The sequence below is a fragment of the Mandrillus leucophaeus genome, unplaced genomic scaffold (genome assembly GCF_000951045.1).
Source record: "Mandrillus leucophaeus isolate KB7577 unplaced genomic scaffold, Mleu.le_1.0 Scaffold1260, whole genome shotgun sequence".
Classification (NCBI taxonomy): domain Eukaryota; kingdom Metazoa; phylum Chordata; class Mammalia; order Primates; family Cercopithecidae; genus Mandrillus; species Mandrillus leucophaeus.
The window spans coordinates 347,745-363,961 of NW_012100988.1; the positions used below are offsets into that span (position 1 = coordinate 347,745).

At 44.2% G+C, this 16,217-nt stretch overlaps 1 protein-coding gene and 1 gene segment (V, D, J or C); both read left to right on the plus strand.

Moving 5' to 3' along the window:
- The first annotated feature begins 417 nt into the window (after positions 1-417).
- On the plus strand, positions 418-917 carry LOC105533562. The segment is given in 2 exon segments: positions 418-484; positions 574-917. Coding segments are annotated over 2 exon segments (393 nt in total).
- A 7,057-nt stretch (positions 918-7,974) lies between these two features.
- LOC105533563 lies at positions 7,975-15,233 on the plus strand. The gene is made up of 5 exons (XM_011972034.1): positions 7,975-8,053; positions 8,170-8,612; positions 10,788-10,872; positions 14,864-14,966; positions 15,083-15,233. Exons 1-5 carry the CDS (start codon positions 8,005-8,007, stop codon positions 15,231-15,233), a joined length of 831 nt encoding a protein of 276 aa, XP_011827424.1. The 5' UTR covers positions 7,975-8,004.
- Positions 15,234-16,217: the final 984 nt, after the last annotated feature.

A 16,217-nucleotide genomic window follows, 5' to 3' on the forward strand; every position in this document is an offset into this window, starting at 1 on the left:
TGTCTCTTTAATCATAATACCAAGTTTTCTCGGCATCTATTATCAGCCATGGAGTCTGTTGCCCCTGAACTGTTGCTCACAGCAGGTAATAAGAGAAGGCGACCTCCTGGAATTTCTGAGCTGGACTTTGTACTCAGGGTTACCTTGCTAAGCCCCGTATTTTCCAGCACTGCTCTTAATAATTAACGGCCCTCAGTTCTGCACACACTGTCAGACCCCTGAGCAGAGCCCTGCACTGTCAGGTTTCTGCACCAACACAAAGGATCCCTCCTCTCTCCTATAGAGGGCGCTCCAGGGATGGTGGGTGTTGCCCCAGACACCAGCAATTCTGCCAGACCTTGCCTGGGGTCCATGGGAGCTCAACATGCCACTCATTTCCTCCACAGGACCAGATGCCTGAGCTAGGAGAGGCCTCATTCCTGCTGTGATCCTGCCATGGATACCTGGCTCCTATGTTGGGCAATTTTTGGTCTCTTGAAAGCAGGTCGATGCTTAGGACTCTAGGAGATTCTTGTTTTGAACTTACCTAAGACAATTCTAAACCATTCTCTTAATCTTCTTCTTTTCCCACAGGACACACAGAACCTGAAGTCACCCAGACTCCCAGCCATCAGGTCACACAGATGGGACAGGAAGTGATCTTGCGGTGTGTCCCCATCTCTAATCACTTATACTTCTATTGGTACAGACAAATCTTGGGGCAGAAAGTCGAGTTTCTGGTTTCCTTCTATAATGGTAAGATCTCAGAGCAGTCTGAAATATTTGATGATCGATTCTCAGTTGGAAGGTCTGATGGAGTACATTTCACGCTGAAGATCAAGTCCACAAAGCTGGAGGACTCAGCCATGTACTTCTGTGCCAGCAGTGAAGCCACAGCCTTGCAAAGACACCTCCAGCCTGTTCAAAAACCCTCATAGATCTGCCTCCCTCCCAGCCGACAGCTCCCACTTCCTGTCTAAGAAAAGGAAGTCTCTGGTTGGGTTTGTTCTTGCTGCCGTCTCCAAATAAACAGATATCCGAAATTGAATTAACAAAGATATGTTGGACAGGAATGGCCAGATGCTGTAGGATTTGAAAAATGTTTACAGATACTACAGAGTGTGATGGTGGGCTCTGAATATGGGAGAATTGTACACGACCAAGTAACCTGTATCTTCTCCCTATTCCCATTTTGCATCTTTATTAGAATTTTTTTGTTTTAGTTTTTTAGGAAAACATATTTTAACTCCCAGGATAGCGAGATGATTATGGAGTGGGAGTGCAGGTATTCCCATGAGAATACAGAGGATTGCCACAGAAATCTTCAGAAGGAGAAGGGGCTTGGTACAAGGAACTCAGTATCAATCGGTCTTGTTCAGAATGTGGTCAAGAGCAGAACTATCTGATGACCCTGTCACCCTGGTGTGCTACATTTGGGCTAATGACGCTAGCTCACAAAATAACAAGTTAAGAGAGTAGAAAACATGGAGTCTAATATTAGGATACCATTTTACACCATTTCAAGGTCAACAGAGGTCTAGACCAGCATGAGAATCCCCAGAATAAAGCCAGGCAGTGCAGGAACAGAATTCAGCAGCAAAAGTCAAGAGGCATCTAGAGGCAGAGGTAGGAATGAATTTGTCACTTTCAACTTAACATGAGGCAGCCAGATTAACTTCTTGAGTTTCATTAAATAAACTATTGCTCTTTTAAACATATCTATTGAATTCTAAATTTTAGGTATTTTGTATATTTCAGTTCTGGAATTTCCACTTAAATCTTCCTACAATTTCCAGTTGTCTGCTAAAATTCTACGTTTTGTCATTTACTTTGTTGACTATATTAACCTCCAACATTTGAAAGCCAGTTTTGGATACCTTTAAGATCTGAATCTGTTTGGGTCTGTTTCTTTTTTCTGTTTTCTCTGTTTGGTTTCTGGGCATGTGATTTTGTTTTCTCACACAACTAGTGATTTATTTGAATGCTGGATATTGTATATAAAAACTATAGAGATAATCTGAGGTTCTGAGTGATTTCATCTTCCTCAAATGATTCACTTTTGCTTCTGCTGGGAATTGTAGCAGGGGCAGATCACCTTAATTGAGCTGATGACTGAGCTGGATCAGAGCTGGGCTTCAGCCTCCGTGATGGCTGCTCGCCTTTGGTCTTAGCCATTTAAGTTCCAACTAGATGTCTGGAGTGTAACAGCTTAATTAAAGTGTAAATTACATAACATAATATTTGCCCATTGTGAGTGTGCAATTCAATGAATTCTGATAAATTTGTGGAGTTGTGCAACAATCACCTTGATCCAGCTGTAAAACATTTCATCCTCCCCACCCAGAAAGTTCCTTCGTGCTCATTTTCAATCAATCCCTGCTTCTGCCCCTAGCACCAAGGCCTGGGGTCTTTGCCAGGCTCCTCTCTGATTCAGTAGTCACTGAACATAAATGTTCTCCAGACCAGAAAGGTGGTGGATGCTCCTCAAACCCGCTACACTCTCAGTCTTCCCTTTTTTTCCTCAGCTACTTAGGCAGTGATATAAAATTGGCAAATGACTTAGAGGGAAAAGTGGTCTGTTAGATCTCTCCTTTCTCCTTGAGATCCCAGTCCGTTAGGTTCTTACTGCCTCAGTAGCTCCAAGTGCTTTCAAGCATTTATTTTTGTATTTTGTTAAGTTTATCTAGTTTTTGGTGGGAATGTTGTTCTGCAAAAATTCAGTCTGTTAACTCTGAAAGCCAGTTTTTATATTTGTTAAAGGTGAGGTACAATTTTGCATGTTTTTATTTTAGGTAGAAGCCTCTTGAAGAAAGGAAGGAGTGAACCCCTCTGATTTCCCGTTTTTATCTTCTTTTTTCCTTTTTGAGATGGATTCTCGCTCATGTTGCCCAGGCTGGAGTGCACTGGGGCGATCTCGGCACACTGCAACCTCTGCCTCCCGTATTCAAGTGATTCTCCTGCCTCAGCCTCCAGACTAGCTGGGATTACAGGCGCATGCCACCATACCCGGGTAATTTTTATATTTTTAATAGAGACAGGGTTTCACCATGTTGGCCAGGATGGTCTCGGCCTCTTGAGCTCATGATCTGCCATCCTTGGACTCCCGAAGTGTTGGGATTACAGGCATGAGCCACCATGCCTGGCTGCATATCTCTATTTCTAAGACCTCAACATCCCTGCTGCCTTTGGTCCACCATGGGACAGAATCTTGACATGTTTGACCTTTTACCACAAGGAGGAGCTGTGACTCCACTGAGATTAAGGGAACTCAGAGGAAGGACAGAGTATTCTCTGGATGGAAGACAGTTAAAAGAAATATCGGGTTTATTTGCAACAGGGGAAAATATTGTCTGCAGAAGCTGTGTTAATGCTGAAATGTGAGAGGTTAAATACAGACTGTTCATTTGCCTTGCTGTGCAGGTGCTTTTGTTCTAGCAAAGAGCCTAGACTGCCAGATTTGTTGCATGTGGCCCTACATGGGATGAGGAAGGGGGAGCTGGGAAAGAGGAGAGCTCACAAGCAGATGCCTAGGGAGGACCCCTTCCTGAGAGGAATAAGAGAGGCTCTGGACGCTGGGCCTCTGCTCCAGCTCAATCCTGCCAGGAAATGACTTCCTGAGACCTGGGCAGTGAGCCTGACAAATCAGGGCTTCCTCGAGGGATATTGCAAAGAGAGTAATTACCAAGGGAAATCTACTTATCAGACCAAGGAATACCTGGAGCACCATTCCCCTGACTCTAAATGATGAAAGACTTAAGCTAGAAAGGGTATTTTTTTTTTCTTTTTCCTCTTCTGGATGTTCCTCTAAGTTCTTGGAGCAAGAGTTTCTAAGGATAGGAAACCTGTCTCCTGGGTCTGAGCAAATGGTTCTATCAAAACAACATCATGACTCCCTTCCAGCTTCCAGCTTCAACATCTATCCCTTCTCCCAAGACCCACGGAAGCTAGACTTGTCCAGATGTCAAAAGATGATGCCAAACAGTTGGAGATGGGAAAAAAGGTGGCGTGGACAGACCTCCAGGATGCACATCTGAAACAGGCTCTTCATTTTGTTTTCACTACAGGCTCCTGTTTCACCTTTTCAAAAAGCAGTTGAAATTTCCCTTACTTCTTGGAAATCCAAAAATACAGGAAAGATACATTTCATATAGGCTCTAGCTATTCATTAGGATGGAGCTTCAGAGTATCTCTATACTCTACCAGATATATTCTAGCATGCTGCCTGGAAGTGAAAGTCTAGGCAGACAGTTTAACAGGAAAACCATTAGCCGTGCTGTGGAGGTTAATTTTGCAGTTTATCTTGGAATGGAAGAAAAGAATGTATTGAAGGTAGGAAACTCATTTCTACATGCTAGATTCTAAATTTCTTAACTTTCTGTAGTATGAGCCATTTTCGAATGTACTAAAAGTTATAAAAGTAGACTATGCGAAACACACACTTCTAAGCTCAATATTAAATATTTAAAGTGACTACCGTAAGAGTTGGAGAGTCAAGGTACCCCTTGGCTTTTCAAACTCCTACCCTCACAAAAAATCTAGAACTTCTTCTCAGCAACAAAAGTAAGATGACGTATAATCATTTCTCATTGTTAATAAACAATCTCTATCCATCATGGCATTGCATTTAATTTATGTTAATTGTCGCTAACAAAGGACTACAGATTAAACATTTGTGATCCATATAATAATAGAAATAATAAATGCAAATATTTTAAGTGGACAAGCGATTTTAATAACTCAACAGGCAAATAGCATGAACTGACGCTTCACAAAGGTGAAGGACACATGGCCTGTGACAGGATGTCTTATCTGGCTTTGGTCTGAATTTCATTTGGAAAACTGGCAGCTGCTGGTCGACCTGCAGAGTTATGATCCCATGAGCTGAGATGCATGTTGACTTTTGTATGTTTTTGTCAGCTTGAAAGAATTGTTTTAAATCAGGGTCATTGTCTCCAGTAACAAGCAGCCAGCTGTGTCGAATGGAAGTGAAACCATGGCCCTTGTCCCGCTGCAGACCTGGAAACCCAGTGATGAGCATCAGTGAAGAGAGAGACAGAATCAGATGACATGAAATCGACATAAGATTCTGCTCAGGAAACTAAATATGACATAATTGGGCACAAGAGATTGTCCGTTCTATTCCACCAGAGCAGACAGCATGGTTTTCCCGTGAGTTCTTGGAGAGCTGGAGGAGGGAGACAGCTCTGCCAGGTGGAGTGGTTTCCTCATGACAAGTGTAAAAAGAAGAGGCGGAGATGGAGATTTTGACTCTAGAAGGGTGGAAGATTTTGCTTGTAAACATATCAACACACTTGCCTTTCTCGCTAAGACGCAAACTTTGGGGGAATTGCCCAAATATAAGACGAGGTTTAACTATAGGGCAGCCAAAAATATGACCCATGTTCAAAATATGCATTGTGGTATCATTCAGTTCGACGTGTTCTGGTTCTTCTGCAGCCTTTTGTCTCATTCCCTTTGCCCCTACAACTGTCCGCCTTTTTGTGGATTAAGTTATATCCATGATAAAGTTATTATATTTTCTTCCTTCTTTGACTTTCTTGTTGGAAGCCTGGCTCTTCCCAGGGATCTAAGCGTCTATCCTCTCTCCCTTCTGTAGCTTTTTTCCCCTACTGCAGCATAGTGGGCCCTGTCAGAAAATACATACATGATCAATTTATTTGTTCCTTTTTATCCTTTGGACAATTCCTTTTTTTTTTTTTTTTCCCCGTTGAGACTGAGTCTCGCTCTGTCGTCCAGACTGGAGCGCAGTGTCACAATCTTGGCTCACTGCAAGCTCCGCCTCCTGGGTTCACGCCTTCTCCTGCCTCAGCCTCCTGAATAGCTTGGATTACAGGCTCCAGACACCAAGCCCAGCTAATTTTTTTGTATTTTTAGTAGAGACGGGGTTTCCCCATGTTAGCCAGGATGGTCTCGATCTCCTGACCTAGTGATCCGCCCGCCTCAGCCTCCCAAAGTGCTGGGATTACAGGCATGGGCCACTGCGCCCGGCCTAGACAATTCTTGAAGGGCAATAAAACACTTTTGCTTTTCATGTCTCCTGTAAAATACAAAACAAAACAATACCCAGAACTAACATTGCCTCATGTGAGGCTAGTTTCTTTCTATCAGTTTCGTTCCAGTGCCTCTCCCAGATGCTGTCCACCTGATTTGGTACAAACTCTTGCGTAAAATACTGAGATACATATTTATTTAAAGTCTACTCTTTAAGAGTGGTTACATCTTTATATAGTTATCATCATCACCGTTGTATACAGCCTCTTGTCATTTCACTATCTTCCCTCCCTTCCTTCCTTTCCTCATTAGAAAAGCTTCCCATGTCAGCTGTGTGGTGCAATGAGGTAAGTACCGAATAAGACCCACATCTAGCGGAGTACCTGCTTATGTTCACAGAATTTTAGAACTAGACAGAATGTTGAAAATTATTTACTTCTGCCCACTGTTTCATAGATCAGGAAACGGGATGCTTTTAAAAAAGTATTTAAATGCAAGCAGTAACTATATTGCTGGCCTCCATGTAACATGCATTTCATATTCTTAGTCTACAGGTAATGTGTGAATGTGTTTTTGCTCCTATTGGATTATAAGCATCATGAGAGTGAGAATATAGTTTACTCATGCTTGGTACTAAGTAGACATTCAATGACTATAAACAAATAAAGCATGCTTGACGTTCCAAGAAGGATGGTGGTCATTTTTCTTTTGTTTAGTTCAAGTTCTGTGTTTAGTAAATCACAAATGAACCATCAGGGTCTGTGTTTGCAGGGGATTCACCTGTAGATGACAACACTACCGAAGTGTGTGTGTGTATGTGTGTGTGAAATGCCATTCTGGCTGTGCTAGTCCCTGGTTTTCCTCCTGGAGGTTCCTGCCCTGGGGTCACTGACAGAGGCATTGAGATCTAAGTGCTGGACCTTGCTGACCAGAGCAGGAGGAGCTGCGGCCCTGCCACACCCCCAAGGTTGGATGTTTGATGGCTGGCAGAGGAGGGGAGTAGCATGGGCAAGAATAAAGGGGACGGGGTCCTCAACAGGGGATAATCCAGAAAACACAAAGGCATGTTGTGTTGTCACATTGGCATCAGGCGGGTAGGGCCCAAGGATGCCGCTAAGCATCCTAGCTGAACAGGACGGCCCTCTACAACCAACAATCACCTGATCCAACATGGCACTCGGGCTGAAATTGAGAAACTCTGCTATAAGCTTGAGTTGCAAACTTTGTACCAACAAGGAGGATTATCTGCAGACAACTCAAGAGCAGTACCATCACCTGCATTTGTTTTCCGCAACAACCCTGTTGTTTACCTTTATCACCATTCAGTCACAGCACACAGTAACTGCATGTTGTCCAGCACCCTCCTGTTTCCTCATAGATCTGTCCCTTGGACAGATAAGGACATCAGAGGGAATAGGGCTGCAGTTCACTCCCAACAATGACCCTTCAACAGGGTTTTCTCTGAACTAGCATCACAGTCATGTGGGTTAGGTGGCTGTAGCTGGTACTCAGGTGAAATCTCAGGCCAGTCTTTCCTGAAAAAAGGGAACCACTGACCATTAATCAGAATTAATCTTTGCAAAGATTCAAGAGAGCAAAACAATGTCCTGTATTATTGTGAAGGGGAAGCAAAGGATCCAGAGAGGAACAGCAGCCTGACTCTGAGGGAAGGGCATGAAAGGGAGAGGAAGGGAGGGAGTGGTCAATCCCGGGTAAGAAGCAGGGAGGGAGGGGGCTGATGGCACAGGAATGACTGTCAGAGACACATCCTGGAGGCCACAGTTCAACCCTCTCAACTTTTCCCAGAAATTTCAAAAACTTTTAAAGCAGCAAGTGCAGGGCATGAAAAGGAGGAGCCATGCTAGAGGACAGTCTGGGAATGGGGAAATGATTACAGGCTGTGACCTCACTGGTGCAGCCCCTCTCAGCGGCAGTGGAAAGCACAGCCTAGACTTCTCACCACTGCACACCAGAATCCTGCCCCAGGCCTTGCCTGGTCTGCCTGACTCTGCCATGGGCTGCAGGCTCCTCTGCTGTGTGGCCCTCTGCCTCCTCCAAGCAGGTGAGTCCTGGGCCCAGGTGACATCATCCTGTTGGAGTCCCTAAGTCTTTTCACCATGACAACAACAGCAGGCTACCTCCTGGGATTTGCCTGAATTCTACTTCTTTCCTTTGCAGGTTCCTTGGACACAGCTGTTCCCCAGACTCCAAAATACCTGGTCACACAGACAGGAAAGGAGGAGTCCGTTAAATGTGAACAAAATCTGGGCCATGATGCTATGTATTGGTATAAGCAGGACTCTAAGAAATTGCTGAAGATAATGTTTAGCTACAATAACAAGCAGCTCTTTATAAATGAAACAGTTTCAAATCGCTTCTCACCTGACTCTCCAGACAAAGCTCGTTTAATTCTTCACATCAAGTCCCTGGAGCTTGGTGACTCTGCTGTGTATTTCTGTGCCAGTAGCCAAGACACAACTCTGCAGAGTCACCGCATCCCTGTGCACAAACCTCCCGGCTCAGCCAGGAAGCTGTGGGCCAGTGTGTGCACCTGCACCCAAGGCTCCAGTCTCCACTGTCTGATGGCCTCTGATGGAGTTTCAGTCTGTAGTACAGCCGTAGTACACCCAGTGGAGAAATCCTCTATTTTATGCACACAAAGTCTCACAGAATTGTTTCTCAGCTGGAGCAGGGTTTCACAACAAAGCCACTGAAGTATTAGGGCTCCACAAACAAAAACGGAGCCTGTCCCATGCACTGAAGATCTGAACTGGTGGAGGAAACCATTTCTTGTCTTTCTGTGCTGCACACATGGGTTCATATTTTATATAACATTATGATCAAAAACACATGATTGCTAAAAATGGTTGATGAGCACAAGCATAAAGGAGGGGGAAGGAAATATTTCTAAGATCAAGAGACAATTCTGATGATCAGTAAGTACTTTATTTAACAGAAAAGTATTTGGAGAGGCATGAAATTCCATGGCAATAGGTAAACTGGAAAGTGTTGAGGAGAAGCTAGTGGAGGCAGCCTTGTGCATTGTAGGCTCCTTCTCTTCAAGAAGGGTGACCAGCAAGCGTCTCTCCCAATTCTGATGAAGGTCATCTTGAACTCTCCTCAAGAGTAGGCAATAGTTAGGAGACTAGGGATATCCGGAGACCTGAAAGGACTTTGGACACAAATCTCTAGGCAGCGGTGAGACATTGGTCCTACTCCAAGTGAAACAACATGACGAAACTGGTATTTTGGTACAGGAACACTGGTAGTAGTATGGATCAGAAAGGAGATAGATTTTTGGGTGGCATGAAGAATTAGGAGACTTCTAAATATCCTACATGAAAAATTAGAAAGACTTTATGTGAAGCATTGTGGACAACATAGGCTCGAGGCTCTGTATTATGTTATTTCTTGGAAATAGTATTGGGTTTTATTCTGGGAGGGTTGAATATATCATTAGCTAGGGTCTACTTCAACTTTGCCCTCCCTTTTAGGGAGCCCCAGCATGTGGTCAGCATTGCTAGTGCATGCCTTTCCAGCTACTCAGGAAACTGAGGCAGAAGAATCGCTTGAGCCTAGGATGTGGAGGTTGTAGTGAGCCGAGATTGCGCCACTGAACTCCAGCCTGGACAACAGAGCGAGATTCCATCTCAAAAAAAATAAAAAGAAAAGACAAAAGAAGGAAAAAAAGAAATCATGAAATAAAGCAAGCATCCTGTAAAAAGATTGTTTAGCTTAAGGTTACATAAGAACCCTCCAAGCAATCACCTGTGTCACCACCGCGTCACACCCTGCACTGAGCCAGACACCGTCCTGTAAGGAGCCGAGTTCTCCTGACACTTCATGCTCAGTGGTTTCCATGACTCTTCTTTGAGACCAAGGGTTCCCTTCGTTATAGGTTTTTGTCATGCAGAGTCAAGCAGCACTGAGCATTGGGAAATCAGAGAAGGAATTTCCAGACAAGGGTCCCAGTTCAGAAGCCAACTGGAGAAGACAGTAGGAGACTCACCCTTTGAGAAATGGGTTTGAGAAATATGTATCTATTTTCACCACTTCTATTATTCTATATTCCTGCTTGTCTATTCCTTAATTTCTCCTTTTAACACTCAAAGCTAGACTGTGGATTCTAGCTCTGATCAAAGCTCCAAATGTGCACAGACACCTTCTCTGAACCCTTCAGGCAGCAAACGTGCCTCTGTCTGCTCCCCTTGCTGCAGAGCCCGTAGATCATGGTCTAGAAGCTTCCTGACTCATCCACTCTCCTTCCCTCGGCTGGAAGTCTCCTTGTCGGTTTCAGATCTCAGCTCACCACTGGATTTCCTCTCCAGACTGACACTTGAAGGACTACTTTTGCCACTTTATTCTCATTATTCTCAATGCCCTCCCCTAACTCCACCCTTATAATGCCCCAATTTATTAGAGGCAAACCAGTTCTATTCCTTTTTGGTGCCCTTTTAAAATGCTGTGTATGTTGCTATAACTTTTCAATTTTGTTGCAGGCTTTGATTTCCTTATCCATTTCTTCAACTGGATTATGAGCTTCTGAAGAAAATATTGTATGTTAAAATCTCCAGTTTATGACACTGTCTCTGGGCTAGAGTAAATGCTAAGCTTCTTCTTTGCTGCATTGGGCACTTAAGCCTTGTCTAAAACATCTTCACCAATAGTCACCCAGCCTCTATTCTGGACAGGAGACTACAGTACCTTCTGGAAAATTCTTCCTTCTGTCGAGCCAGAAAATCGTCTCCTTAGAGCTTTGAATCTTTTGCTCTCGGTCCTATACCTTGTGGACATAGGATCAGGAGAGGCATAATAAGAAGGTAAGTAGTCAACAAAGCCAAAAGAAGATTGTAGGTTCTAAAATAGTTAAAGATGAGTCGGGTAAGTGAAAACCCTAGCCCAACTAATATACATTTTTCTCTTTAGTTAGCAGCTACACATTGTGAAAGGAAATCTCAAAAGTGTCTCCCCATTCCTGGGGCATAGCATGCCCGGTGCTAGTAGTCAAAGCTGATGCTGGCTTCTTTCTAGACAATCCAGCAGAAATAGTTTCTTAGAAAAAAAATAGTTGGAACAGGACTAGGTGGATTGCTCTAAGATCTGTCTTGAAGTCTCCTTCAAAAAAACCTTCTGTTATTGCATCAATTCCCAACTGATAACTGGTTTTCTACATAGTCTTTGAATGCTGATGAGAATAGTTTGTGCCACATTACTTGATGATCAGTCAAATATCATCCATGGTTTTAAAAAGCTGTGTCATCTCAATGTTGGCTCAGTCTCACCATCTAGAATATTCACACACACTGAAAACAAGGATGTATGTCCTATGGGTTTTTTTCATTTGTATTGACTTATTTTCCCCTTTCACATGGTACCCATTGCAATCAGGGTCCTTCTATATATCTGTGGTCAATGGGTGTTCAGTAACCAGAACAGAGCATAGGATCAGTCCTTGAACCGAGTCTTCAGACAGGCCTTCGAATGCTGAGAAGAAAACATCTGGTTGTGGTTCTCAAGCCTTTGGTCCTAGCAAGATGAATGAGAGGTGATTAGAATGTCTGTGCACCTGAAAATATTGGAAGGGGACCCCCAGCTCCCACTTTGAAGGGAGAGAATGGAAAGAGGCATGTGGTGGGCTATCTGGAGCAGCTGCTGTTGCACCTTTAAGGTGTTCTGCAAATGCTGGCACGTAAAGTGGGTGGTTGCATGAGGAAGGAGAAAAGAGAAAGTGATTAAGATACAGCCGGTGACCTTAGGAAGATCCAATTGAGTAAGGGAGACAAGTACTTACATCAACGGGTGTTAGTATGGAAGGAAAACCCTAGGATTTTTAGAACCACAAAATTGGCATTCCTCCCTGAAAAACGAGGTGAAGAATCATAGAGCTACACAGGGCTCAGGGAAGCCCAGACGAATCAACTACAAACAAGCTCATTAGCAGCAACCATTACCCTGTACACTAAGAAGATCTTCCTAAAAGGTCCTGAGGCCTTCCCTGCTCATTGCCCATGTCAGGTGCCTCAAGTTATGCAATAAACACACAGTGACATGAATATAGAAGAATAACGTGCATTTCTTTGTGTCTGCCTAGAAGGGAGGTCTGTTGGAAGGAGATAGAGACCATGCAGCATGTGGAAAGTGTCTCCCCAAAAGTGGGGTGGAGTCCAAATGGGGTGTGGAAAGCAGCCTCCTGCAGATTGTGGAAGCCCCGGCAAATTGCAAAGGACACTGCATAGGGCAAGGCATCCCTTGTGTGGTATGTCACAAATTGGACTGAGAGAAGGAGAGTTTCACCTCTCCTAGGTGGTCTCCCTGGTACAGGAAGTCAGAACTTGAATGGAGGGATGAGGCCATTTACAAGGGAGTGGTGGTGGCAGCCATAGCATACACGTAGTTACAAGCAAAGGGACTGATCAAATATGTAAATCTGTAAAGTTAACAGAATCAAACTTCTCAGTGTTGGATAAGGGAGTTGCAAATGTGGAAAGAGAGAACAGTGGAACACAACAATAAACCTAATAATATTGGAAGGGAACTAGTGTGAACTCATCACTTCTCAATATGTATAGACAGGAATTAAAGATACCTGTAAATATATGTATACTGTGAAAATACATGTGTATGTACAGCTCTATCCACTGTGATGCCTAAGGGTAGTTCACCCCAAAAGCACCCCAAAACATCTAGTGTCCATATTCTGTTTTCTAAATACTACTGTCCGTGAGAAGGAACCAGGACTTTTGGACAAATAGTAGATACCAAGACAGGCAGGAAAAGCCTAGAATCCCTTGTGCCATCAAGCAAGAAAATGCTCAAAGAATGATGGGGACCCTGACAGGAAGGAGAATTTAAGAATTAACAATCCCTCTATTTGCATATCTCCTTTGGACAATGCTTCATCAACATTGAAAATTTATCATTTATTAATAAAACCTTTGAAATAAAAATTATTTTTATCAGTTACATTCCAACCTTACATACTGAGACTATGACCTGATTTCTGTAGATTTACAGATACAAATATACCAATGCCAACCGCAGCACATTAGAAACACAATTTTTAAGTGCTTAGACCTACCTTTTACCTGTGGATTTTACTGTTTTCCATTCCACCCATCTATCCATTGAGCAATTAAGCAAACATATATTAAGCACCTGCACTCTGTAAAGTATTTTGATAGGAGCCATGAAGCATGTAAGGTTCTGGCACAGCAGCTTGGTGAAGTCTACCCTGCTTGGCTTACATTGTTTCAGAGCTGGGTAGACAGTTGGGGAAAATTATTTCAGCCTCTCCCTACAACCAAATTTCAAGGATGAGGAAATGAGAAGGTCAGTATATGAAATGATTTAGGCACCTAAAAACCAATTACTTTAACCTTCCTAAAGCATACCCTGTAAAACTTTCCAAATTAGATGTTATCTTTAAACATGTCAAACATGTCTTATCAGCTCCTGGAATCCCTGAAGCACTTAGAGGATGAGAACATTATTCACAAAAGCTTCTTGAACAAGTTAAAATGGCCATGTGCCCATGAGAGTTGTTTTTATTCACTGCTCTATTCCTGGTCCTCAAACAGTGCCTGCCATATAGTTACGTGTTCCATAAATACCTATTGGATCATATTTATTTTTGATAACTTAAGTGTATTTGTGGAGGCTGTTGGAGGCATTTCACCAGTAGGTGGTAGTTAGAGTTGCTAAGCCTTTACTTCAGGGTTTCAAATGCCTTCTTGCTTTGTGCGTTCCCCTGTGGAATCCCTTTGTGTATCTATGCTCCCAGTGCTGTATCTGGAGGACTGGGGGCAGATGGCTGAGACAAGGGCCATGTGCCTCTTTCACCTCCAGGAGGAACTGTGACTTTAGGGACATTCCTGAGTCAAGTGGAAGGAGGAGAAGAGAGGCAGGAGGGAGGAAAGGACTAAGGAAGGAATCAAATGCTCTGGCATCAGAGTTTGCTCCTTATGCTAGTTGAGAGACCATGTGTGGACAACATGAAGACACTGAATCCATTCCACCTGGACCTGCGTAGCATTGTCTCTGCAGTCCCTCTGCTCATGCCCTTAGGGCCTTCTGTTATTCTAGTCTGTGTTCAGGTCCGGCATCCTAAGTAAGTGAGATGCTCCCTGGGGGTAGAGTTCGCAGATTATTCCTCTCGTGCCCCCTCAGCACCCACTGAAGGATGCTCCCTCCCTACTTGGCATTACATTACTGGGTCTTAAAATGATGCACAGCTGGCCCCAGGGAAGGGCTCCGCTGAGCCAGGCGAGGTGGCCTCCTGGAATTCACCGAGATGAGGGAGTGGAGCCGGAGTGCGCTCGTCCTGGGTCCAAGACAAGAATGGTAAAGGCATCTGCCCAAAGGTAAGGAGTCTGTGTGTCAGGGAGGAGGGGAGCCACAAGTAGAAAGAGGAAGGGGAGACCCAGTCATTCATTGTGGGAAGGGCAGGCAGTTAGTTGCTAAGAAAAAATCAGCTATCTGAGGAAGCTTCCCTGCACACCTGACCCTGACAAGCTAGTCTATACCCACCTCTTGAGGTGCCGGCACAAAGCTTGGAAGGGAAAGAGGAAGTGTGAGCTGTAGACACTAAGAGTGACACCAACAGAAGCAGACTTTCCCAAGCAGCCCCTGTCTCAGGGCCAGGGAAGCAAACCCATAGGATCAGAACGCCAAGCAGGGAGACTCAGGGTCCCCCCTTCCCGCTCCATGTGACCCTGCGGTGTGCGCGGGCTCCACTGTGGTGTCATCCTTTTTCTCAGGTGAATCCTGGGCACAGGTGGGACATTTGTGTCCTTCGATTTTTGGCTTTTTTCATGGAACTGCCCCAGAAGACTCTGTCCTGGGCTTAGTCTGAATTTGCTTCTTACTTTCACAGACCCCACAGATACTGGAATTACCCAGACACCAAAATACCTGGTCACAGGAATGGGGAGTAAAAGGACACTGAAATATGAGCAACATCTGGGACATGATTCTTTGTATTGGCACAGACAGAAAGCTAAGAAATCCCTGGAGTTCAGGTCTTACTGCAACTAAGAGGAATTATTGAAAACGAGACTGTGCCAAATCACTCTACACCTGAATGCCCTGACAGCTCTCGCTTATGCCTTCATGTGGTCGCGCTGCAGCCCGAAGACACAGCAGCCAAGACACAGCCCTGCAGAATCATCGCCTCCCTGTGCGACAGGAACCCGTGGGGGCAACGCGTCCAGCAGAGCCTCAACACTTGGTTCAGCATTCCATAGGACCTCGGCAGAAATCTCAGACCATAATACTGTCATTTATCGGATATAACAATGCTACATTGCCCTGACACCAGCAGCCTGTGGCCTGAGTTTGTCTTGAACAAGACTGTGCCTGAACTTGAATGGAAGACCGATGATGTCAAGTTTAAGTTGTTCCAAGTATCTTCCAGTTGGTTTGTGCCTCTGGGAAATCTTGTGTGAAGCATTTAATACTCTGGCCACACCAATCCACCTTCCAATATGAACCTTTTCTGACTTTTCTTTCCACCCAAATTAGACCCTGAATCACAGCCCTCATCCCAGCTCCAAATGTGCTCAGACCTTTTCTATTGTTTTTGTTTCTTTGGTTTTTTTTGTTGTTGTTCTTGTTTTTTTTGTTTGTTTGGTTGGTTTGGTTTTTGAGATGGAGTTTCACTCTGTCACCAGGCTGGAATGCAGTGGGGCAGCCGATCTCAGCTCACTGCAACCTCCGCCTTCTGGGTTCAAGCGATTCTCCTTCCTCAGCCTCCCGGGTAGCTGGGACTACAGGCACTGCCACCACAACTGGCTAATGTTTGTATTGTTAGCAGAGATGGGATTTCACCATGTTGGCCAAGACGGTCTCGATCTCTTGACCTCATGATCTGCTCACCTCAGCCTCCCAAAGTGCTGGGATTACAAGTGTGAGGCACTGCGGCAGGTCAGAACTTTTCTATTCTTTTTTTTCTTTCTTTATTTTTTCCCTATCTCCTCCTTAGGTGGCTGTATCAGTGCTTAACTCTGAGGACAGTAGTTCCCCATGGGGTTTGGATCATTGTTCTCTAGTTCACTCTCTCAGGAGCATGTGCAGTTTCAACTTCTTGTTGGCTTCTCTCTTCCACTCAGGATTTAAAACTTTCACGCTTGATTCTTTTCATTCTGTCTTTTAAATCCTAATACCACGTTTTCTTGGCATCCATTATCAGTGGTAGAGTCTGTTGCACCTGAATTGTTACTCACAGCAGG